Here is a 24,798-nt window from a genome sequence, read left to right as displayed (position 1 = left end):
CTTTTATGCTGGTGGTTTCAAAAGGTTTTGCTGTACAAAACAAATGCAAGCCAATACCTGACCCAACCTGGCAGGAACGTTCTTCTTTACTTTTCTGGGAACAATTTCCACTTCTCCACTGATTCAGAGCTTCTTGAAAAGACTTTGCAGATTCGTTTTCATCAAAGGTGCCATGCAGCAAAAATCCACCGCTTTGAATCTCAGCCCAGCCTTCGGTAGAAGATACTGTAGACTGTGTCTGAATTAAAATTGAAAAATTAACTTGAATTAAATGAATTTAATTGTTTTTGAGTACATCGCCCAGGTATAAAACAGGTTGGGCGCAGCATTTAAAAGCATGCTTCGCAGAGCACACTGGCACAAGTGAAATTCCTGTGTTCAAAATGTTGAGGCAATACAATCCTTTGCAGTTTGGCACAGCTGCTTCAAGGAGTTTTCCAAATTATCCCTGTTTCCCTGAAAATAAGACCCCCCCGGATAATAAGCCCAATTGGGGTTTTGATGCACAGCCGGTCACCGCCATTTCCTCTGGTTAGGGTTAGAGAGACAGAACTGGAAATCAGGTAAGATGGCAAGAGGAGCCCCATCTTGTTCCACGTGCCCCAAAATAATAAGACCTGCTCGAAAATAAGGCCAAGTGCTTATTTCGGGGTTCAAAAAAATATAAGACAGGGTCTTATTTTCAGGGAAACACGGTACATACATGAACACAGCTGCTTTGCCAGGAAAACAATTATTTTTGAATGCACAGATTCTTTCAAGGAAGTTCTCACTTTCATCTTTCAAAGGCACAGCTACTGTGTTCAAAGAGTGCCAAAGAACTGTATTTTCCATCTATAAGACACCCCCATGTATAAGACGCCCCCATGTTTCATGTAGTTTCCTGTAGTAAGCACACTACAAGCCATCGCTGTGAAGAAGCCATCTTATTAGAGTGACTAATACAACAAGAACAGGAAATGCATCACACAAACACTAGATATGAAACCTAGGGTGGCAATATGATACAGGAAACAACTACAATAGAGAGGAATGATAGAGCTTCATATAAGATAGAGGCTCATCCAGCATGTGCGGCTTTCTCCTCTCGGCCTTCTGTGTATAAGATGCCCCCTCCATTTTCAAGTAAATATTTTAAAGAAAAAAGTAGTGTCTTATACACGGAAAATTTCATTCATGCTTGGCACAGCCATAATATTGTACCATCATTACATCATCCTTAACAACATACATACAAATAACATGTAAGGTACCACAGGTAGTCCTTGACTTACTATTATAATTGGAACTAGAACTTTTATTGCTAAGCAAGGCAGTTGTTAAGTGGGCCATGCTCAATTTTACTATCTTTTTTTGCCACAGTCATTAAACAAATTGCTACAGTTAAGTGACCCATGTTGTTGTTAAGCAAATCTGGCTTCCTCCACTTACTTTGCTTGTCAGAGGTTTACTGGGAATGTCATCAATGGCAATCACATGACCCTGAGAGATTGCAACTGTTATATATACATTGCCATTTGCCAAGCTCCCAAAATTCTTGATATGACCATGGGGATGCCATGACACACATAAAAATGAGGACTATTGTAAGTCACTTTTTTCCCGTGCTGTCCTATCTTCAAATGGTCACTATGCAAATGATTGTAAGTTGAGGACTACCTTTATTCATGTTATAATGCAATGACAAAATTAATGGAGAAAAAGGAACTGTCAGCTTTGGAAGCCATATTAGGCTGGAAGTTTCAATGCTGCCACCTTCTCATGTGTGGGAAAGTAGGAGGGGGGATTAAGGAGAGGGGTTGTTAGTAGACATAATAGTATTCTTCCTGCCGGTCAAGGTCAGCGATCCAGCATCTGGAGGAGTGGTCAGGGGGCTGGATCAAGATGGAACGGACGTTGATTGGAGCATGTGATCGACTGGGGGGAAAGGGGATGGTTTTGGGAGCTTTGACTTACTGAAGGAAAACCTGGGCTTTTCAGATTCGGGTTTTCCCAGATGTGCCAGTTTGCCTATTCTAGTAAAGAGAACTTTGGAAAAATGTTTGCTTCCTCATCTTTACTTGGTAGTTGGGGTTTTTCTGGAAAGCTGACAGGAACCAAACATGTGAAACATTATATGCAATTTCCCAAATTTAACTGATAAATTTTAAGGGGGGGTGGGGAATGGAGTATTTTTTTCAGGACAACCCTGAAGCGTGGGTTAAAAAAAAATTAAGAAAATATTAGATATTAACTCAAATATCTAATATTATTTAACTGTCCAACAACAAATAGAAAATCAAGTTATTTTCTTGCAAGAATTTTCCCCAACTTGCTTTGACTAGACTATATCCTGAATAAGTGAATTTTGGTTATGATTATGTCATAGACATGATTATGTCTATTTTTAAGATTCACAACTTTCTGGCTGCAAACACCATAGACTACCTCAGTATTATCTGTTGGTATTTTTGGTGAAGGTGGAGGAACAGCAACCATATCCTCTACTGCATTGGTCACTTTTTTTTCCTGTCCATTATTTATGTAGTCATTAGTCTCCGACAGATTGACAGTTTTCAGGAACTGCTGTGCAGCTTCCAGTTTTCCAACTGGGATATGTGCTTTTCCCTATAGACAAAAAGTCATATATTAAACTCAAAACAAATACAAAAATACTTTGTATCCCTGTATAATCAACAGATCACTACAGACATCCTATTCTGATGATATCAGGCAAAGAAGCAAACAGTTTACAGATTAGTATTTGGCTGCATTCTTATCTACATGGTCATTTCTTTCTATCTCTGGATCCTTTCTAGCTTTGTTATCCACAGTTATTGTCCAGGATTTCAGCCATTTTCAAAAATTTCCATTTTTTCTTCCTTAACACATTAAGATGGCTGCCTAATGCTCATTCACACAATAAGTATTATGTATATGGAAGTAGTATACATATAATATTACATACCCATGTATTATGGGTATATGTAAGTTATTTGTTAGCTCTCGCCTCACATTCAGGAGGCTGTGATTATGCCTCTCTCTGGATGCAGAGAGAAAATATCTGCTACAAACTCTGCACAGGTGTCAGAAAGGGCACCCGGCCAATAAATATTCACCCTGATTCCACCCTGATGCACCCACAAGCAGTGTGGTGGCCTAGAGGTGGAGCTCTCGCCTCACATTCAAGAGGCAGCGAGTTCAATCCTAGGTAGCAATAGATATTTCTCTCTCTGATTGCAAAGAGAAAATATTTGCTGCAAACTCTGCATAGCTGTCAGGAAGGGCATCCAGTCAGTAAACGCTCAGTTCCATTCAGTTGCCCCAACTCCACCCTGATGCAAGGGATTATAGAGTAGTTAAAAGGAAAAAATGTAAAATATTGGTTAGCCTTGGCTGCCTAAATTCACAACATATAGCAAATTCTTAACTAAGATTAAGCAAAGAAAAATACAAATCTATCAATAAAAAGCAAGTAATTTAAATATTAAGAATTAAAAGGTACTATTCATTTTAATATTGCACAAATTGTTCTCTGTAATAGAAATAGATAGTATAATTAAAAATATTGTACAAAACAAACAGAAAGGTTCAAGTTAGTATTTATCCCAAAATACATCATTATAAATAAACATTCCTGTATTAAAGAACTACATATGTTGTGCATCAGATCTGGCAATCTGTGGTTTTGGGCTTTTTATTTAAAGAAAATAATACAATTTGCCCTGCTTAACCAAGAAGTAAGTAATTGAAACCAATATGCAAGGGAAAGTGGGAGCATAAACGGCCTATACTCTATAAAACAGAAGGTCAGAAACATGAATACACAGAAAGCAGCCAGTGACACAAGCGCAATTATCTTAAAGCATTATACATTTTAGGGGGGAAATCTAATTATAAAAATTGCTAATGTTTTATCCTAAAATTGGAGAATACTTAAGGCAATTCTATTGACACTACATTTTTACAAACAAGTTTTTACAGCATACCCCTTGCAAATTATATATCTTAACCACTAGAATTTTTTCTTCCATGTTTTGAATAAATTCTTCAGATTACTAACAATTAGAACCAAGAGACTAAATAACACGATATATAAATTAACTAAGACATCTGTAAGGGTTAATGAAAGGTTTTAATATTATAAACAACAAGTTTAATTGCACTGCTTCTTATATTCAACATTGGACTTTCTCAACTGGGTGGTGTTTGGATTCTGTTTCTGTATATACAATTTGCTCTCTTTTTTTGCTACATGCAAGGAAGCACCTTTAACTGCTCTCTGAGTATTTGGTTTTGGCAATAAAGACTAGGTGACTGCATGTCAATCCCAAGTCATACAAGTGTGGCTCCTGGATAAACTTGTCAAGTCCCTGTTATTACAGTAAAAATAAAAATATCAGGAACATCAGTTTTCATCAAAGAATGGCCAACTTTATTGTGAAGTGAGTCAAAGAGAAAGGATCAGTTACAAAAACGTATTTCGTTTGGGAACAAAGCATGTTTAAAGCTGCCAGTTGGCAGATAGCAAAAGAAAGAAGTCTATGAAAAAGGATTTGAGTTCCTAACTTCAGCACCCTATGGGCAAAAAGGAAAGAAATAAATTATTATAACAAAAACAACCATTCAAGTATACCGATTCCAAAAATATTACTTTTATTCTGATGTATACTTTTTTTTCATTATGAAAGCACAGCGAGTTTTGAGATATAATATTAAGCCATAATGTGGCTTGCTTTTAAGTTAGTGCCTTTTATAAATCTTACATGCCTTTGTATGACTGATAAACCAAGCCGGTAGGTTCTGTTCATGTTTTTTGAAAAATTCTGCTTTAGCAATATGTATGAATGAAGCCACATTAATTGCTTGTTCTAAGCACACAATTATAGCCTCACCTTTTTCATTCTTTCCTTGTTTATCCATAAACATTAACTCTTTCTTACAGGAAACTAATCCCCAATTCATGGTGTTCTAGCTTCCAAAACATTTTCATTAGAAGTAGGATGATTCAATCTGTTTCAATTTTATTGAATTTTGTAGTATTGGCCCTATTCTAACTCCAAAATAACGCTCCATATTTGACCAGTTATAGGTAAATTAAGACAGGCCCACTTTATTTTCTTATTTCAAATGTCTTCCCTAATAATCCAATTTTACAAAATCGGGCCAATTCTATAAAATACATAAGTCAACCATAAATTATGGGAAGAGGCATCTTCTTTCTATTTGTCCAGAAACTATCACCAATCATTTTGATTAATTTATCATGTGGCATCAATTGTGTCAACTCTCAGTGACCTCATATGTAGATTTTTTTCCATAATGATCTATCCCTAATCTGGTCTTTCAGATCATCCAATAGTGCAACCACTGAGTCCATCAACCTTTCTGCTGGGTGTCGTCATCTCCTCTTTCTTTCTACCTTATGTCTGGCAGTGTCTTCACATTCTTCTCAGCCAATTTGTTTTTAGTTGAGTCCACAGTTCTTCTTTTTCAGGACTTCAAAGTAATTTCTGATGTTGTCTTTGAAAATGATGGGTATATGCTCAAGATAATGCTGTGGAGGCTGGTTGGCTTTCTTCTTCTTTAACTTAACTCAGAACTTGCACATGAAAAGTTCATGATCTGTTCCAGCTGGCACTTGGTCATGTCTTTGATGCTATAATTGAGGTCTTTCATCTTCTTTTAGCAAGAATATAGTCAATTTGATTTCTATATATTCCATCTGACAACATGCATAGGGCATCATTTTAGTTGTTTGAAGACAGTATTAGCTATGAAGAAACTATTGGAATGGGAGAATTGACAAGTTGATCTCCTGCTTCATTTTGGTTTTCTAAGCTTTTCCTCTTTAATGTTTCCAACTTCGGCATTTCAATCTTGAATCACAAGCAGAACATCTTGCTTGCATTTTCTGTCAATTTCAAATTGAATATAATCATAACAGTCATCAACCTCCTCTTCTTCCACACTATGCAATGTGGATGCAACATAAACTTGAAGGATTGTTATATTAAAAAGTTGTCCATGAAGTCTGATATTATTGAGTCATTGGATGCATTGTATCTAAGAACTGTTGTAGCTATATCGATTCTAGTTATAAAAGCAATACTATTGCTTGTTTTTCATGTCCTGAGTAACAAGTGAACCAATCTTCTGACTAAATGTTAAATCCCAGTCTTTCTCAATTTGATGATGCCTAAGATGTCAATTTGTGGCCATTTCATTTCATCTTTCATTGTGCTAAACTTTCCTGTGCTTATGCTTCTTACATTCCATTCCCATTTGCAACTTAGAATTTTCTTTTCCTGTATGGAACCAGACATTCCAAAGGCTTTAATCTAGCCACATCTTAAACACCATTATCCTCAGCTCTTCCTCAAAAGCATGATAAGTGCTAAACAGCCTAAACGCATCATTATTGGAATTTTTATATTTTCTATTTATGTGATTTTCTTTGTAAAAATATAGGAGTGGTTTGATATTGCCTACTCCTATGAAGTATGAACTGATAACTTTATCACTAACGTGATAATCTGCCTCTGGCATCTTCCTATAGCGCCGCTGCCCAATATATCCATGCTTTAGTTGGGCAATTTGTACCCTGAGTATTCTTGCTGGGAAATTACATTTTTAGCATTCTCTCCCAATGTTCTTTGCTCATCCCTCCCAAGAACAGCCCTGCCCACTGCAGTCATGATGAGTCAACACAGCAGGACTTCGGAGGGGCCACTTTTAAGTGACTAGTTTTGATTAATACACAAAATGTATCTCCACTCACTTTACATTACATCATTAGATGTATTAAATCAACCATACTAAAAACTACTTAGATATGATAATATTTGGAATCATATGCAAATGGATAAAATGTATGTGCTTCCAAGCAGTTAACCATTCCACTAGGATGAATGGTGGAGATAATTAAGTGAAAAGGACCCAAATAACTGGCTTTCTTTCCATAGCTCTATGTTCCAAATGGCACTATGCCTTGTGGGGGAAGCAATTTTCCCATGCCGTTATGGCAGCAGGGAATAGAGGCATAAAATATGGTGAAGGAAAACTCTGTAGAGATTAAAAATCAAGGGTGCTTTCTCTGAAAGGCAAGGCCAGATGGAACCAACTGAATAGTAAAAGATGTTCAGTTACACAAAATGAATGGTTTTGTTAGACAAGAAAAGATACAAAAATGGGTGTGATCTCTACCTCTTTTATATATAAAGTGATATGTTCCTAATGAGAGTATATTCTATTGCTTTCAATCAGGAAGGCTGCTTGCTGTGCCAAAGTGTTCATGTGACCAGATTACTGCATAAATGCACTCATCCTGTAAAAATGCCATAGCCATTACAAGCTATCAGCAGATAATGATAATTATTTGCATTATCCGAACAGAGTTATGGACTTTAAGCACAATTCTCTGCACAGAGTTTCAAGTATGTATTTTCTGGGTTTCTTACTCATTTAGGGCTGTTTCTAAGCCCTAAATGAGTACTCTTACTTGGTAGGAGTAAATGGAGAATAAGAACATCAACCTGCCAAAAGGATTTCTACATATCAAAGATAAAAGTGCTCCTGAATTTGTCTTGGTGGTTGTTTGTGCATGTATTTAGTGGTAATATGCCTTCTAAGAAGAGGTTGCAATGATTACACAAGGCTTTGCAAAGAAATATACCTGCAAATAAGTTGTTCTGTGGAGTTTCAGTGCTCCCTTCTGGTGTATTCTGGCAAAGCAACTAGGACAATAATCTTCTCCACATTCTAAACACACCTTGTGGAGAGAGAAAAAGGAAATTAAGATACAAATACATTCAATGCATACCTTTGTGATCCTGAAATACTTTTCAGTTTACCTAATTGTACTTATAGCTCCCTACAACTAAATAAGAAAACAGCTCCAAAGAAATATCAATAAAAAACCCCAAGGTGCTAGGGTACTTGTGAAGCCACTGAGCTATTTGAAGTGAGGAGGAGGCTGGAGGAGTCTCTCTCAAAGTAATTTAGGAAAAATTACTATACTAGATCAGAGCACTTTTTTTTTAAGGTAAAAAGTTTTTCAGGATGGCAAAAGCTTCTATTAATTTCATAAGCATTTTACTAAAGAGAATTTTTAGCTTGTAAGTTTGTTTTGTTAACGTATGCCATTATAAGATAATAATAAGAGCAGGATTTTTATCAAATACAAAATAAACTTGATATATCTTACTTTTTTTGATATGTATATTTATTGTCCAGAGTCTGTCAAATAGTGTTCCCACCTACTTACTAGCAATGCAATCTTCATCTCGCATTGACCACATGCCTTGCCCTTCACTTTAGGCCTTTCAGTGGCTGCATCATTTGCTGTTTTATGTACAAATGGCTGTTTGGCTGCATCTGAAGCTGCAAAATGTAAATGTGTTTTTAAAGCAAGCAAGTAAGAAGCATAGATAAATGAACGGCACTAATAAGTAACTTGGCAGTAAAGAGGGCTAACTTATCTCCCCCTGGTGGTGCTGCAGTTGTTTACTATCATTAATTTGTTCTTGGTTTTTGTTTTTGACATAAGCTGATCAATATTATTTAGAATTAAGTAGCATACATGTCACAGTAATAAATAACTATCACATCAAAGTAACTGAAGTTCTAATCTTGATATATTATAATAAATATTTTCAGACTATTTCTCAAGACATATGAGCCGTGGCAGTGCAGTGGTTAGAGTGCAGTACTGCAGGCTACTTCTGCTGACTGCCTGCTGACTGCAATTTGGCAGTTCAAATCTCACCAGGCTCAAAGTTGACTCAGCCTTCCATCCTTCCGAGGTGGGTAAAATGAGGACCCAAATTGTTGGGGGCAATATGCTGACTCTGTAAACTGCTTAAGAGAGGACTGTAAAGCACTGTAAAGCGGTATATAAGTCTAAGTGCTATTGCTATTGCTATTGCAACTTGTTTGGTCAATGGATTCCAAGTTCTCCTTTATGCAGATCTTTACATTATCCACTGAAAGCATCTGTGGATCGCAACATACACCAAAGTTGGCAGTATGCTAGATCTATGCATAGGGTCACTCCCCCATAATAGCAGAACTCCAACATTAGATACAAGTAGCCTTTGAGTTACACCCAGTTATTTAATGAATATTCACAGATGGCCTCGGACGGGCTGTTTTATGGCCTGTAAATTACTGCCAGCCATTATAAACATGTTGCACCATCACCCCCATCATATGCTTGCATTTCAGGTGCATGACAATCTGTTTGCATTTACAACCAGTTGCCAACTGCCTTGCAATCATGTGATTGCCGTTTACAATCTTTTCTATTGCCTTCCCCAGAAAGTCAGTGGGGAAACTGACAGGCATATTGGATGAGAGGTCCATTCCCCTATCATGCTGAGGGACTTTTCCTCCTCCTGAAGAAAGGAGAAATCCTCCCACAGTGGAAAAACAAGCTTAAAACAAATAATTTTAAGAGACTTGGTGGCGCAGCAGACTAAAGCGCTGTTAAGTAACACCAGCTGCCTGCAATTATTGCAAGTTCAAATCTCACCAGGCTCAAGGTTGACTTAGCCTTCCATCCTTTCGAGGTAGGTAAAATGAGGACCCGGTTTGTGGGGGCAATAAGCTGACTTTGTATAAAAAAGAACACCGCTTGTGTGTGTGGGGGGGGGCAAAAGCCCTACTAAGCAGGTATATACAAAAGTATGAAGGCTATTGCTTAACGCATTATAAGCCGCCCTGAGTCTCCAGAAAAGGGCGGCATATAAATCGAACCAATAAATAAATAAATTTGCTAAACAAATTCCCTCAACACTGTCAAACTAGTTACTAAGTCTGCATTACTATTAATCTTCTCATCGTTCCTATCACCCATCTTCTCCCACTTATGACTGTATGACTGTAACCTTGTTGCTGGTATCCTTAAGATTTATATTGACTGTTTCCCTATGACTATCATTAAGTGTTGTACCTTATGATTCTTGACAAATATATCTTTTCTTTTATGTATTCCGAGAGCGTATACACCAAGACAAATTCCTTGTGTATACAATCACACTTGGCCAATAAAAAATTCTATTCTATTCTATTCTATTCTATTCTATTCTATTCTATTCTATTAAAATGTGGTGAAATCCCAGTGAATGCCACCATTTAGAGCTTTTCAGAATGCTGCTATTTGCTAGAGTTTAACAGGTGCTACTGTTTCTACCCTTCCATAAGGGAAAATACTAGTGAACACCATCATTCAGAGCCTTTCCTTTAAGAACAGAAAACACTAGCAAATACCAGCATTCTCAGCTTTCCAGAATGATAATGTTTGCTAGCATTTTCACCAGATTTGAGGTCTGGTTCTCTAGCACACCAAGGGATTTCTGCTCCAGAGAGGAACTAATGAAACAGACCTTAAAACTGCCAAAAACTCTAGCAAGCCAATTGTTCTTGCAGTCATTTTCCCTGGCCCAGCTTTATCAGGGAAGGATGGGCCCTCTCTCCAGCTCTCTGATTAACAACTCACAACACTGCTTAAAGAGTGCAACCTGGGAGAATTGGGATTGTGGTGAAGTGTTCATTCATCACTGAATGAAGTGATCACATGGCATCTTTCTTAATGACCACTGTGCTCAATGACCAAAATTCGAGGCTCAATTGTGTACCTAAGTGGAGGACCATCTGTAGTGTTTTGCATCCTCAAAATTTATTGTGTAATTAAACTGATAGAACCTTGCTAAGTTATCAATTCTCACAAGATGTTTTAATGTTATCACCTGAAATCTCATGAGATTTTGAGTAAGGACATTAAAACATATTTTTTTAAATAAATCTGTTGTTATTATGACTGATCACATAGTCAGGCAGATGTTTAGACTGGCACTTTTATCCACCTATCACATCCTTCTCAAGGAATTGAGATAGGCAGATGTTGTTTGATGTTATTAAAGATATTGTCACAGGATATAAATTATTCCAAGTAAATTCACTGATGGAGATTTTATCAATGCCAACACTGTTTAGGTGGTGTTCCAGTTGTTTTGAGATTGCACCCAAGGTGCCTATTACTATCGGTACTATATTTGCTTTCTTTTGCCACAGTCATTGTACTTCTATTTGCAGGACTACAACCTGCACTGTTCTCATGGATTATCAGTGATTCATAGAATACGGTTTGGAAACCATTGTGGTGGATTGATTCTGTTGGGTGATTTATTTTTCTCACTCTGAAAATTAATCTGGTAAAGCCAGTTACCAGTTAATTACCAGTTAACTCTTAACCTACTTAAAGCAGCTTCTGTAAGATTCTCCAAAAGGCGGAAGAAATAGCCCTACTTGCAACCACATTTGAATTATTGCATTATTTTCAAATCTCAACATTGCTAATACCTTGTTACCTGGAATATGTTCTTTAAGTAGCCTCAATTTTACTTTGGCTGAAGGAACCTGGTTAAAAAAAAGGAAGGAAGGAAGGAAGGAAGGAAGGAAGGAAGGAAGGAAGGAAGGAAGGAAGGAAGGAAGGAACAATTAAACTGTGATTTCTCCAATTGTTCTCCAAACTTCCCCTTTGTTTCCTAACACAGTTCTTCATAGGGCTGTGCCATACTTCTAATTTGAAGGCAAAAAGAGTTTTAGATCATGTGGGAATGCTCATGCAGGTTTTTTTTTAGAAACTACTTAAATCAACTGCACATTCTCTCAGGATCTAGTGGCTGCCTTGTGCTTCCAAGAAAAATTGACTTAAGGAATTGCAGGCAAGAGTATTAAATTAATACAATCAATTGATTAAACTTGATTTATTTCATAGTTATCTTATTTTTCTTCCTTTTAAAACGACAGTCATTCTCATTTAAAAAAAAATTGATACTTGTGGTCTTTAAAACTTAGAACTGTTATGCTAAAACATGAGAATCTCCACAGATGATAAAAAGCCATAAGACATCAAGAATGATAAGAAACAATGTCAACCTTTAGGATATGATCAGTGATGGTGAAATGATGAAATTCACACACAGAAATGGAAGATTCTCAAAAATTGTGAAACATATCACTACTAATACTTCGACCAATATTTCAAAAATCTGTAAACATGTCAATTTTGGGGGTGGGGAGACATAGTTGTTAAAGGAATCTTTTAAATTAAAATAAATTATTTTCTTTATCACTTTATCACTTTGCCTAGCTAAACTCACATATCTTATCTATGCCAGAATGTGTGTTTTCAGAAAACCTGGCAAACTCTCTAGGACTTTTTCTGCCATCCATTTTCTATGTTTCTAAATGAAAATAAATACACTAATGGAATCAATATTATCTATCTGGGTGCCATTTCTAAAAAAAACCTCAAATGAAAATCTGCTGTGACTTAGAATTTGTGATAATTCCCCCCTAGATAGCTGGAGGACCAGTTGGCATGCCACATTCATCCAAAACAAGCCTTTCTATGTAGAGAAAAAAAATATCTGCCATTCAGGCCCACTTTGTAACAGTAGTATCAAAAAGCCAGAGAAAAGTTTCAATTGATCACTTTCAAAAATTTGACCACAGTGATATCCTACAAAGACTTCCTTTACTGCAGACATTTAAATAAAATTTATTTAAACATCCTAGCTGTCTTACCTTTATAGCATTTTCTTTGTCTTGTAAAATGTGTGGTTGTGTATTTAGACTAGTGTGACCTGATTTCCATCGATACCCATTTGTTCGCCTAAAAGGAGATCAAAAAATCTTTTTATGAGCATTCATAAACAAATATGAAGAATATGGCAGCCTCTGTTCTCCATTTTCCACTTACTGAAAGGCTACACAAACATACAAATTTATTTATTAAATTTATATTCCGCCCAACTCGCAGATAGGATAATTCAAATGTTTTCATTTAGGTAAAATCCCATCTAAAGAACTCTCATAAGCACATGAAAATTTGGTAATTTTGACACATTTATTAAGACTGTACAGCACTTTTAATTCCCTCACTAAAAGGAGCTTTAGAGCATACAAGACCATGGATATAACACCTGTTTGCAACACATTAAATACAATGTTTTTCCCAAGAATTAGAGGCAACTGCCAGGGGCATCTCTGCAAACCCAGAAATATATCAGAATAATAGTTAGAAGGGACCTTGGAGGTCTTCTAATCCAGCCCCCTACTTAAGCAGGAGATATAATACAGTTTCAGACAAATGGCTAATCTCTTCTTAAAAAGCTCTAGTGATGGAGCACCCAGAACTTCTGAAGGCAAGATGTTCCACTGATTAATTGTTCTACCTGTTAGGAAATTTCTCCTTTTTTCTATGTTGATTCTCTTCTTGATTAGTTTCCCTTCATTGCTTCTTGTTCTGTTTTCATGAGCACTGGAAAATAGGCTGACCCTTCTCTCCTTTGTGACAGACCTTTCGATATTGGAACACTGCTATCGTATCAGCCCTAGCCCTTCATTTTATTAAACTAGACATATCCAATTCCTGCAATTGTTCCTCATGTTTTAGCCTCCAGTCCCCTAATCCCTCCCACAAAAAGTCATGGCTCTTTTAAGATGCTGCAAACAAGTGCACGCCACTATACTCTGAAACATCTTTTAGAACATCTGGAAACTCTGAGCATTTACAGTACTCATGGACACAAATGCTAGAAAGTGTGCAGAATAGAGCAACAAAGATGATAAACAGTCTGGAAGCTAAATCATATGATGAACAGTTGAGGGAAACAGGTATGTCTAGCCTGTTGAAGAGAAGGATTAGGACATGATAACTTCTAGTACTGAGGGATTGTTACAGAGAAGAGAGGATTATTTTCGAAGCACCAGATTATTTTCAGGACAAGAAATAATGGGTGGAAGCTTGTTAAAGACAGATCCAACCTAGAAGTAAGGATAAATTTTCTGACAGTAAGAACAATTAATCAATGGAATAGCTTGTCACCTGGAGTTGTGGGTGCTCCATGACTGGAGGTTTTCAAAAACAGACTGGACAACTATTTAATTGGGATATTATAAATTCTCCTGCATTGAGCATAAGGTTGGATTAGAACGCCTTTGAGATTCCTTCCAATCCTATGATTTTGTATTCTATGTTCTAGAACAAGAATATCTCTAACTGCCTATTTTGTTACTTTTCCTCTTCTCACTGTTTGGGAATCAGAAGGAATAGGGCCTGCCCTCTGCTTCCATCATGTTTAGTATAAGTAAAAATAACGGCCAATAGGCCATTTAGCTCTTGCTTGTTTTGTAACCCAGGATTAAAGAAGAACAGCTACAACACTTTGAACCTAATGTAAAGGCTTAGTTTAGGCTTCTTTTCTGGAATAAATATTTGATATTTCTTACTTGCAGTTTCTTTAAAAAAAAAAAAAAGACAGCCAAATGTTACCGACCAAATGTTACATGTTAAATAGACCAAACCCATAGTATCATCCACCAGGGACTTTCAGACAAGTAGTGGCAAAATGACCAAAATAAATAATAACTGCTTCCAGTTCTAGTGCTACTTCACTGTTTTGCAAGCAAGCAGCAAAACCAATCATTATAAACCGACAAATTGAAGAGCCATCATTTACTGTAAAAGAAAGAAAGGGAGGGAGGGAGAGATCACAAACTTGTTTGAAAGTAGAATGTGGTATTAAAGACTGTGGGGAAAAGATACAAAAATTAATGACTATGGTCCAAGATCATTAGTAACACTTAAAACTTAAACAGAACTATATATCTTGTTAAGTACACTGGAACACTAATGACCACATATCCTTAAAAAGCTGACCCTGGGAAAGAAAGTTAGCATTATTAGTCACATCGCTGAGAAAGGGAAACAAATACAAAGAGGTTAATAAAGTAGTTTTCAAATTTATACCCAAAAAAAGTTACAGATAAAAGGGTTGTGCTTTGTCTGCAGAATATTTCAACATCTGAAATGGATTCTCTCAAATGATTTTCTCAAAAGAATGATTACAAATGGTGTTTTTTTATAATGCAGCCATTTGCACTTAAAGCTCATAAGGACTGAATTTCTAGTAAAATATAAGAACTTTATAAATAATAAAGCCCTCTCAAAGAATGGAAAAGTGAAGTTGAGGACCTGACAGCACTTGAAATTGAATTCTGATAACAAAAGCCCAATGGAAGAAAACAATACAAAACAAACCAGCAAACAAACAAAAAAGACTCCAATGCTACAGAGAAAGTTTGGGTCTAGAGTGTATGTGTAAATGTAAATAAAGATTCAATCATCCAGTCCAAAAGCATCTAAAAAGTTTAAATCATGGCAACTAGACCAAAGTTTATTAAACTGAGACATTTCTTAAACTTTGGTCCAGTTGGCACGATTTAACCATTTTTAGATGCTTTTGGCCTGGATGATTGAGTCTTCATTTACATTTGCAATACATTTTGGGGAGAAACCCCTGCAGTTGATATGGCAAGAATTGGTACATTCCAACGATTCTCTGCCTAACTTTAATTTTTTCATTTTGACTGAAGAAGTTACTTGGATGAGTAATTAACTTTGGTCCAGTTCCCATAATTTAACCTTTTCAAATATTTTGGCCTAGTGCAAAGATACAGTATATACCAAGCCAGAAATGGATCAAAGCTTCTGCTGAAGTTGCTGGGATAAAATCCAGATACAGTAGTTTTCTATTAAAAATAACTTTTCTAGCTTGGATTGAGAGGCACGACACTTACAGTTTCTATCAACATAGCTGAATTGGGGTGGGGTGGTAAAGTGGGATAAGGGAGGGGAAAGACAGGTGGCTTATACATGCAGCTTTCCACTAATTGGGGACAGAAAAACAATACAGAGTTGACACAGAATGAAAATATACAATCTTAGAGCCCTTATCCAACTGTGGTTAGACAGAGCTATTGCTGTGAACTTAATTATGGAATGTGAAGATTACTCTGAAAGAAGGTGTGCACAAATATAACACTACAAACTTTTATTATTCTCACTGGAGGAAAATGTCACTTTCTTACAACTAGTCATTTTAAACAGTTTCATTCTTACTTTGTGCTATTTTGTGGTTAATTAAAAAAACTGGCAGGTACTTCATAAATCATTAAACTCAATTTTAATGTAATGCGAAATTTGCTACAATACAGCAAAATTTCACTTTAACAGACTAATGGTAAGAAAGTTGTCTGTTATTTGCAAATATTCAATAAATTCACAAGTACAAAACTGCAGCGATTCACATCATTTGTATTAATTGACATCACTGGTGAAACATCATTAAGCAAATGACACAAAAGACATTATGCAAATGTAAATTACATAACTCGGCTTCAATTTCTGTCATTATTTGCAAAACAACATCAACATGAAAGTGATACAAATTGTGTGTCGTTCCTGTCACTTGACATGAAACAGCATAATTTGTCTCATTTGTGTAATGATATTATTACAAATTACATAAATCACTGAAGAAATGTGGTCCTTTGCACTCAAAGTCCATTATATCAAGTCTAATAAGATGAGATTTCCTTGTGTTGCCAGCCTTAAAATATTCAAACCCCTCTTGCTTTTAAGCCAAAAGTGTCTTCTCAGAATTTTCTATCTGTTTATATTCCTGTTCATGCATATCATTTATTAATTCCCTGTATCTTTAGACCCACTTCAGACAATTTGTCACAAATAAAAGAAAAGGCTGATATTCCCTTCCTGTAGTGGCAATTTATCATACATAACTTCTGCCCCTCTGGCTAACAGATAAGAACTCTTACAGCAGATAATAGAAGCCATAATATGGTTCCTTTCAGGTCTCTAGTCCCAAAGCCAGAACAGAACATCAGAAATCACAATCCTATGATTGCAGTTCACTGAAACAACATAATCACAGGCCAGCTGCTAAATACCGAGATTACAATCACATGATCACAGGGACATTGTAATCGGTAAAACTCCGAGCACCGTCATAAATCCCCATATGTACCACCGTATCTTTCATTTGTTTTTTTTAAATGCAAGTTTCAGTATGACAGTGATGGTATTTTTCTGTCTATATTTACAGCATATTGCTCTTAGCAATATGGGAGGGAGGGACAGTATATGTGCATTATTTTAAGTACTGTATTTTTCGGACTATAAAACGCACCAGAGTATAAAACGCAACAAGATTTTGAAGAGGTAAACAAGAAAAAAAAAGTTTTTACTCTCCCTGACCCCCAGGAGCACTCTGCAGGCCTCCCAAACCGTATGCAGTCCCATTTTTGTGAAAAATGGGCCCGTTTTTCGCAAAAACAGTGCCTGAAGAGTGCTGGGGACGGCAAAACGCCCCCATGTTTGCAAAAAACGGGCCCATTTTCACAAAAAATGGGCCCGTTTTTGGTCTCCCAAACCCCCTCACACATCGTGTTTTTGGCCTCCCCAGCCCCCAGGAGCACTCTGCAGGCCTCCCAAACACTTTGCAGGCCCCATTTTTGCAAAAAAACAGGCCTGTTTTTGGCAAAAATGGGATGTGCAGGGTTTCGGGAGGCCAAAAATGGCTGTATTCAGTGCATAAGATGCACCAACATTTCCACCATCTTTTGGGGGGGGGAGTGTGTCTTATACTCCAAGAAGTACTATATGTTGACTATATATGTATCTTGAGAAAGTATGCTGGAGAATATGAGAAAACATGCTTGAATATTGAGAAAACATGCTCAGTAGAGATATGATATGATATACAGTAGAGATATACTTTATGCGTTTATATGTTGTGTGTGTGTGTTTATATTTAAGAGCCAGGTGGCGCAGTGGTTAGAGTGCTGTACTGTAGCTACTTCAGCTGACTGCTAGTTCAGCAGATCAGCAGATCAAATCTCACCGGCTCAAGGTTGACTCAGCCTTCCATCCTTTCGAGGTGGGTAAAATGAGGACCCAGATTGTTGGGGGCAATATGCTATTTAGAATACTGTCGACTGTTGTAAGCCGCCCAGAGTCCTCGGAGAGTGGGCAGCATAGAAATATGATTAATAAAATAAATAAATCTATACATAAATCTATATATAAAACTATATAAACAAATAGTACACTGAACTCTGAAAGAATACTACTTTTCCATGGTTGGGTAACCTCCAAAGGTTTGCTCTTCTACTCTCCAAATAATAACTAGAGCCATTAAAGTTCTACCTACCCTCTGTCTTGTTTCTCTCGGCTCATATTTGATTGTAGTTGCTTCAGTTTCTTCTCCATTTCCTTATTTTCAAGTTCCAGCTGAACTTTTTCCAATTGCAGCTCCCGTACACTTCTAGACAGATTAAATTCAGCTCTAAAACTGGCACCAAACTGTACTTTCTTTCTCTATTTAAAGTATATGCAATGCAGCAAAAAATTGCAGTTTTTGAAACTGGACTATACATTTACAGCTTGGCTTTTTAATTTAAAAAAAAGGGATATTCTGTTTGTGCCACTGTAGATAAAGGAATTATTTAAGAATAGGCCACCAATTCAGGACAAAGAAAAAGAAAAGAAAAGAAACAGAAAACAGAAAAAGGACATCAGAAAGGACTGTTATAAATGTGAACAGCGCTCCCAATTCTGAACACATTTACATGGTGGCAGCTCTCATTTGTTTCAATAAAATTAACTTCAAGTAAGTGATAGGATTGCAGCTTTAGTGGTTAGAAAGAGTTTGCATTTAATGATGCATATAAAAAGGGAATTATCCAAGCACTTCAAAGTCAATTAGAGAAAGAAACTTACTTTTCCTTCAGTTTTACAGAAACTCCAGTTTTTGAACCAGGGAGTATCACAAAATCATTGATGTTCATGATTGCAAATTCAGAAAAGCTTAAAGACGTGTTCAAATCATACAGTTTTGAAATCTGTTTACAAGAGAAAAAAACTTATATTAAAACAGTTTCTTTAACAATTCCATCTATATTTATAAATGGAAGAAGAGAAAATAAGTACTGAAGAAGGACAGCTAAAGGTACTGTTAAGTTTCACCAATTAATTAATTTGACACTAGATCTAACAATACTGAATAATAACCTTTACACAAGGATATTGTTATGTGTAAAAGGCTTGGAAATAAAGGCTTGGGTTTAGCTTCCAAATACTTAAATCAGTGAGGTTTAAGTAGATCTTGGGTAACTTCTTTTAATTTCAAGTACCGGTAGCTTATTTTAAGCATAACAAAATCTAGATGCAAGCAATGTGTTAGAAAACAGCAGATTGTTGATGTTTACAGAATGATGTAACCATCTATTTGCGTTCAGAAGGAATGCATCATGATGGTCACTATAATTATATTAGCAACTTGGAAGTTAAAAGCCAGATCCTTACATTCAATAGAAATACTATGCTTATGGGTTAGAATCAATGAGAGTTCTTACGTTTAATAGCAATCTTGGCTTAGATTTCATCTGGAATTCAAGTTTGAAATGACTCTTTACTGTTAGCATTTGTATTGGACTTTTGGGAAACTTCGAGCTAAGGTTTTGTGTTGCTTATGGTAAAACTTTCCCCTGTGGGTTGAATTCAGGAGGAATGTAAAATGTTTTGTAGTAATCATGGGTGCAGATTAAGGTTGAAACTCAATAGTGCAGTGAGTGAATACCAACTTGGCCAACCCTCTGATAAATTCACAGTGGGCTTCAATAGACTCTATTTTAACCCTAAAATATAGTTGAAACAATCACCGTACCTAAAATCTGACCATGATTCTAATCCACACACTAAGTATTGCCATCAATATTTGAGGTTTTCTGTAAAAATTACTCTGAGAACAAGAATTATGGTAAATTTTCATAATTAATAGTATGTTTTACATTAGTCTGAAATTGAGTGTGAAGACATTTGTATTGCAATTGTAGAAAAATCAGTACAAGAGGCTTCTCTGGGGTTTCTAATAAAATTAGTATGAGAACATTGCACTGAATTTTATATGTTGCAGTGTTAAAATCTACATTGATGTTGGCACTGGCTAGAGGTGAAGGCTTGAATTAAGTATTCATCTTGGCATTTTGGGAAAAGTTAGAATTTTGGATTATGTTTCATTAAGTTCTGTTGTAAAATTAAGGAGTCAGGGTTTTTTATGTTTAGCATTATTTGTAGGTTTCTATTCTTCATTATCTCAAGTTTGGGTTTCCCTCTATAAAGCTTCCACACACTAGTCCCTTTTCCTGCCCTCAAGCATTTTAAAGAATAAATCCACACCTTCTTCCAGCCCTATGATTCCATTCCATTGGTAGGGAGTTCTTAACACAAATCCAGTAGACTTACAGCCCTAATACTAATGTAATTGTCTTAATACTAAAATAGCCCTAATACTAATACAATTAGTATAGCCCTAATACTAATATAATTGTCCCAAAGTAAGTTTAAACATGTTACTACTTTCTGGGTGGTACAAACCAGACCTTTTGACAGGTGAATTTGAAAACATATGGAAGGCAACAGGATAAACACAGATGACTTGACCTAACACAACGTTTATATTTAGTCTACGAATAAGTTTATGTAAATATATTATGCTCCAAACATAGTTGAATGAGTATATTTGTTTTTTCCCAAGGAGAGGTTTACAATATTCAGCCTCAGTGCACCAAGCACTCATTAAAGTAGCTAGAAATTACTCAGACCAGAAATATTGCCTGGAGTCAATTTTTCACACTGGTGTTTTATCACAGAGTCATTCTATAAAGATGAAGCATTCTATTTGCTAGATATTACTTCACACATGAATAGGGCACAGATTTAACCATATCAATACAAACTTACTGACATTATTTTGGATTTCTTATTGAACAGGATTTTTCAGTAAAGGGGGAAATGAAGAAAGAAAATGTATCCTTTGCAACTGGAAGATCAGCAGCTCAGCTCCTAATATTTTCACCATAAAAGGATCAGCAAACAGATTAGAAAAATTCTCTGCTTAGGTGATATTGGGATAGATTCCCATACATGGTTCATATTTAATTGAGACAATTAACCATATCTTAGCTCAGCTTGTTTAGGGTTAATCTATTATTCAAACAAAATTAGACTGAGTACGTCGTTCTTAATTAAGCAAGAGAAGTGTATTGTGTGAATCCTGCTCTGAAAAGCCATTTCTTATCTACTTTTCAATTTGCAAAATATGACCCCAACAGCACATTTCTAGTCAAGGTATTAAAAAAATACTTTACTCCCAAATCCATCCAACAAATACTAAAACCTAAACAAACTTGGCTGTGTTCCACCAGTTATATCTAGTTAGCAATAGGATTAGGAGGCCACTCAGAAGTTCCAGGACTTTTATGCCAAAGTAGAAAAAAAAAACTTTTTATAAAGGCAATTGCAACCCAGTCCTGCCTCAGTCTCCCCAAAACTAGCTGTCCCTAGCAATTTAATTCAAAACCAGCAAGTCTTTTACCACCAAATCTAGCGCTGGGTGGCATTTTGAAGACTTCCTGACAGGCATGCATTCAACAGGGAAAGCTTGGCTGTGTTCCACCAGTTATATCTAGTTAGCAATGGGATTAGAAGGCCACTCAGATATTCTAGAACTTTTATGCCAAAGTAGAAAAAAAAAAAAAAACTTTTTATAAAGGCAATTGCAATCCAGTCCTCAGTTCAACAGGGAAAGCTTGGCTGTTTCCACCAGTTATATCTAGTTAGCAATGGGATTAGGAAGCCACTGAGATATTCCAGGACTTTTATGCCAAAGTAGAAAAAAACAACAACTTTGCAACCCAGCCCTGGCTCAGTCTCCCCAAAACTAGAACTCCCTGCTGTCCCCTAGCAATTTAATTCAAAACAAGAAAAGCCTTTTACCACCAAATCTAGTACTGGGTGGAATCTTGAGGACTTCCTGACAGGCATGCATTCAACAGGGAAAGCTGCTTTTTTTTTTTTAAGGAAAAAAAATGATGCAGAGATATTAAAAAAAAGTGAGACGGAAAATCTCAACCTCTGGATTTGTGCATCATTGGAAGCCCCTGCATACAAAAGGACCGAGGATATTGGGAAACCCCCCCCCCAAAAAAAGTATTATGCACTCTGTAAGTGCACTGCAAATAACCCAGGACCCGATCCTAGTTTAGCCATCAAAACCCCACGTTGAAGTTTTATTACAGATCCAGGAACCAGTCTGTGCAGGTGAGCACAGACAGGTAAAGGGGGGGGGTGGTGTCTTATTGCTCTACCTAAGACCCCTTTAAATTTAACCCCTTCCCCACCGGTCCCTGAGCAGCAGCTGCTGCTACTCTTCCTCTTCCCCCACCGGCTCAATTATCCCGAGGACTGCGAGAACCTGGCGGCCAGAGAAGGGCGCAGCCCACTCCAGGATTTCCCCCGGCCGCCTTTCTTCTGCCTCCCGAAGCCGCGCTCCCGCCGAAACAAGCTAGCCGTTCCCACGGCAACCGGTCGCTTGGGCCTCTTCCATCTTCAAAAAGCGAAGGGGGTGGGAGGCGCCAGGAGCGTTCCATCTCGGAAGGTTCCATTCTAGGAGACCGAAGGGGTGGGGGGGGAGGTGGCAGGCAGGCTGGGTCTGACCGCGGGTTTTGTGTGTGTGTGTTTATTTTTTTATTATTTTTTTAACTCTCAGGGTTTGCCTTTTTTTAAAAAATCGAGCACTTGCTCCTTTTCCGGCTCAGCGGGAGTTGACTTCCAGCAGGCGTGGAACTGTTTTCAGGACCTGGTCGCAACAATGTGTGCCATATATCCAGAGGATCACTAGATGGCAGCTAAGAATACAGAATTTCTCAAAAGTTGGGAAACTGGCTGGCTGGGGAATTCTGGGAGTTGAAGTCCACGGGTCTTAAAGTTGCCAAGGTTGGATATACTTGCTTTAGAACAGGGGTGTCCAATCTTGGCAATTTTAAGACCTATGGACTTCAACTCCCAGAATTCCCCAGTCAACTATGCTGGCTGCAGAATTCTGGGAGTTCAAGTCCACAAGGTTTAAAGTTACTAAGATTGGACACCCCTGCTTTAGAAGTTTAGGGAGTACTACAATGGTTGAGATTGCGATCCAGCTCAGCTGGAAGGAATCAGACTGAAGAAATAGGAAAGATGTGTAGATGTTTCTATACAATAGGATCACCAACATGATCACCGATGTCTAATGACAGATATGGCACAACAAGAAGAAGATAGATGTTTCTGCATCTGACTAAATAGCTATGTTTTTTCAGGAGCTGCATCCCTTAAAATGAAGTAAATTACAGCTCAAAAAATTGTTTTCTCATTAGTAGTTTAACAAAGAAAGCAGTAAAGAGGTATGGAGGATAAAGGTTTTTCTTTATAAGAATAGCAAATAATTAAAGAGTTCAAAACTCAGGATGCTGGCAGAGTCTACATTTATGTTTCTACTCAGCCTTCAGTTGAGAATAACAGAGTTAGACTAATCTAGGTTATTTAGTTCAACTCTACTGCCCATGCAGAAGACCCTACACCAGAAGATCCTACACCATTTCTGAGAGTCCAATCTCTTCTTGAAAGCCTCCAGCGATCAAGCACCCCAACTTTTGAAGGCAAGCTGTTCCATTGGTTGGTTGTTCTCACTGTCAGAAAATTTCTCCTTATTTCTAGGTTTATTCTTTGAAAGTTGAATGAAACTTTGATATGAATGAAACATAAAGCATAAAATAAAGGAAGAGAGTCGTGTGTATTCGTTTCTTAAAAAAAGATGGTCAAGACAGAGAGAGAAGTATTATTATTTTAATACAAATAACTTGCAAATATCTGTATCTCAATTTATGGTATAATACAGTAACTTTCTCCAACCAGCTGCCCTCCAGATGTGTTGAGGCTTTAGTTTCCAGATTCCAAGCCAGCAGTTCCCATAAATCATGCTTTGCTTCTAAGCAAAGTAATTCTAACACATCAGTAGGGTGCCAGGTTGGGAGTGGTTTTGAGTACAGCTATAAACCTGGTATCCCTAATTGCAGTTCTGGTTGCTGAAAGGTATGTAGTCAAAGGACTAATCAATTTGTCTATCTTTCACAAATACCAGCCACAAACTAAGAACTCTGAACATGAATTAGGAAGTACTATTAATAAATATTACTATTGATATGATGATACAAGCTGTGCATTTTCCTACTAATTTAAAACCGGCAAAATCCCTCTAAGTGAGAGCCAGTTTGGTATAGTGGATAAAGCACCAGGCTAAAAACGGGGGCTTCTAGTCCCACATTAAACACAAAGATAGCTGGGTTACTTGAGCCATACTCTCTCTGTCAATCCTAAAAAGAAAGTGATGGCTAATAATGTCTGAAAAACTTTGCCAGAAAACTGCAGGAATGTGTCCAGATAGTCACCAGGAGTCAATACTGACTTAAAGACACATATATAAATATAGATCACCTCTAATAATTTCCTATCAAATGCTAGGAAACCCAAGACAGAGACTGGAGTGTGTAGTGGCTACTTTTTTCTCAATGTAGATATGGGAATGCAGAATGCAGAATGCATATCCACCAATTGTTTTGGCTGAGATAGTCATACTTCAGGGGAGGAAAAACTCTTGAGTCTTAGAACCATTTTCTTGAAAGTATTCTCAAGAATAATTACTCTTGAGTAATCTAGGTAGATTTTCAAAGGAGTATTAAGGGTGGGACAAGATCTGAAAAAAGCCTTTGCGAGAGGATGTGTTTTATAGGAGTGTTGGTCACAAGGAAGGTGGGCTGTGGAATTTGATAGTGGTTGCAGAGATGAAACCTTAAACTCAAGGGCTTCTGATCAATATTATTTCATTTTCTGAAACGGATGGCTGCTCTGTTATGTTAGTTCTCAATATAAAAGGGAGTTGGTGTGTTCTTCCAGTAGCTGTTTATTGCTCCAGTGCAGGGGTCCTTTGTAAGAGAAGACAGTTTTTAATTTCAAAAGCTGTTTATTGTTCCAGTTGAAGGCATTTCTGATGTAGAGTTTTATTTTCTTATCAA

The 24,798-nt window shown here is 37.0% G+C and overlaps 1 protein-coding gene across 10 annotated transcripts in view; it reads right to left on the bottom strand.

The window, feature by feature from the left end:
* Positions 1 to 22,306, bottom strand: part of ZBBX (zinc finger B-box domain containing) — a 46,612-nt gene extending 24,306 nt beyond the window's left edge. For 2 of the 10 annotated variants that reach the window (XM_087872529.1, XM_087872530.1), the window contains exons 1-9: positions 22,164 to 22,306; positions 18,629 to 18,750; positions 18,060 to 18,173; positions 12,571 to 12,658; positions 11,341 to 11,397; positions 8,246 to 8,361; positions 7,655 to 7,750; positions 2,428 to 2,607; positions 58 to 238 (exon numbers count right to left, since the gene is read on the bottom strand). In XM_087872529.1, the coding sequence (XP_087728655.1) occupies positions 58 to 238; positions 2,428 to 2,607; positions 7,655 to 7,750; positions 8,246 to 8,263 (475 nt within the window). In that variant the 5' untranslated portion in view covers positions 8,264 to 8,361; positions 11,341 to 11,397; positions 12,571 to 12,658; ... (1 more) ...; positions 18,629 to 18,750; positions 22,164 to 22,306. Of the gene's footprint in view, positions 1 to 57; positions 239 to 2,427; positions 2,608 to 7,654; positions 7,751 to 8,245; positions 8,362 to 11,340; positions 11,398 to 12,570; positions 12,659 to 18,059; positions 18,174 to 18,628; positions 18,751 to 22,089 lie in introns of all 10 variants that reach the window. The other 8 variants (XM_060683107.2, XM_087872525.1, XM_060683108.2 and 5 more) reach the window with 4 other exon arrangements.
* Positions 22,307 to 24,798: the final 2,492 nt, after the last annotated feature.

The sequence above is a fragment of the Pantherophis guttatus genome, chromosome 6 (genome assembly GCF_059756535.1).
Source record: "Pantherophis guttatus breed Tessera chromosome 6, ASM5975653v1, whole genome shotgun sequence".
Classification (NCBI taxonomy): Eukaryota; Metazoa; Chordata; class Lepidosauria; order Squamata; family Colubridae; genus Pantherophis; species Pantherophis guttatus.
Note: the sequence above shows the minus strand (reverse complement) of the source record. Positions and strands in the feature narration are given on the sequence as shown.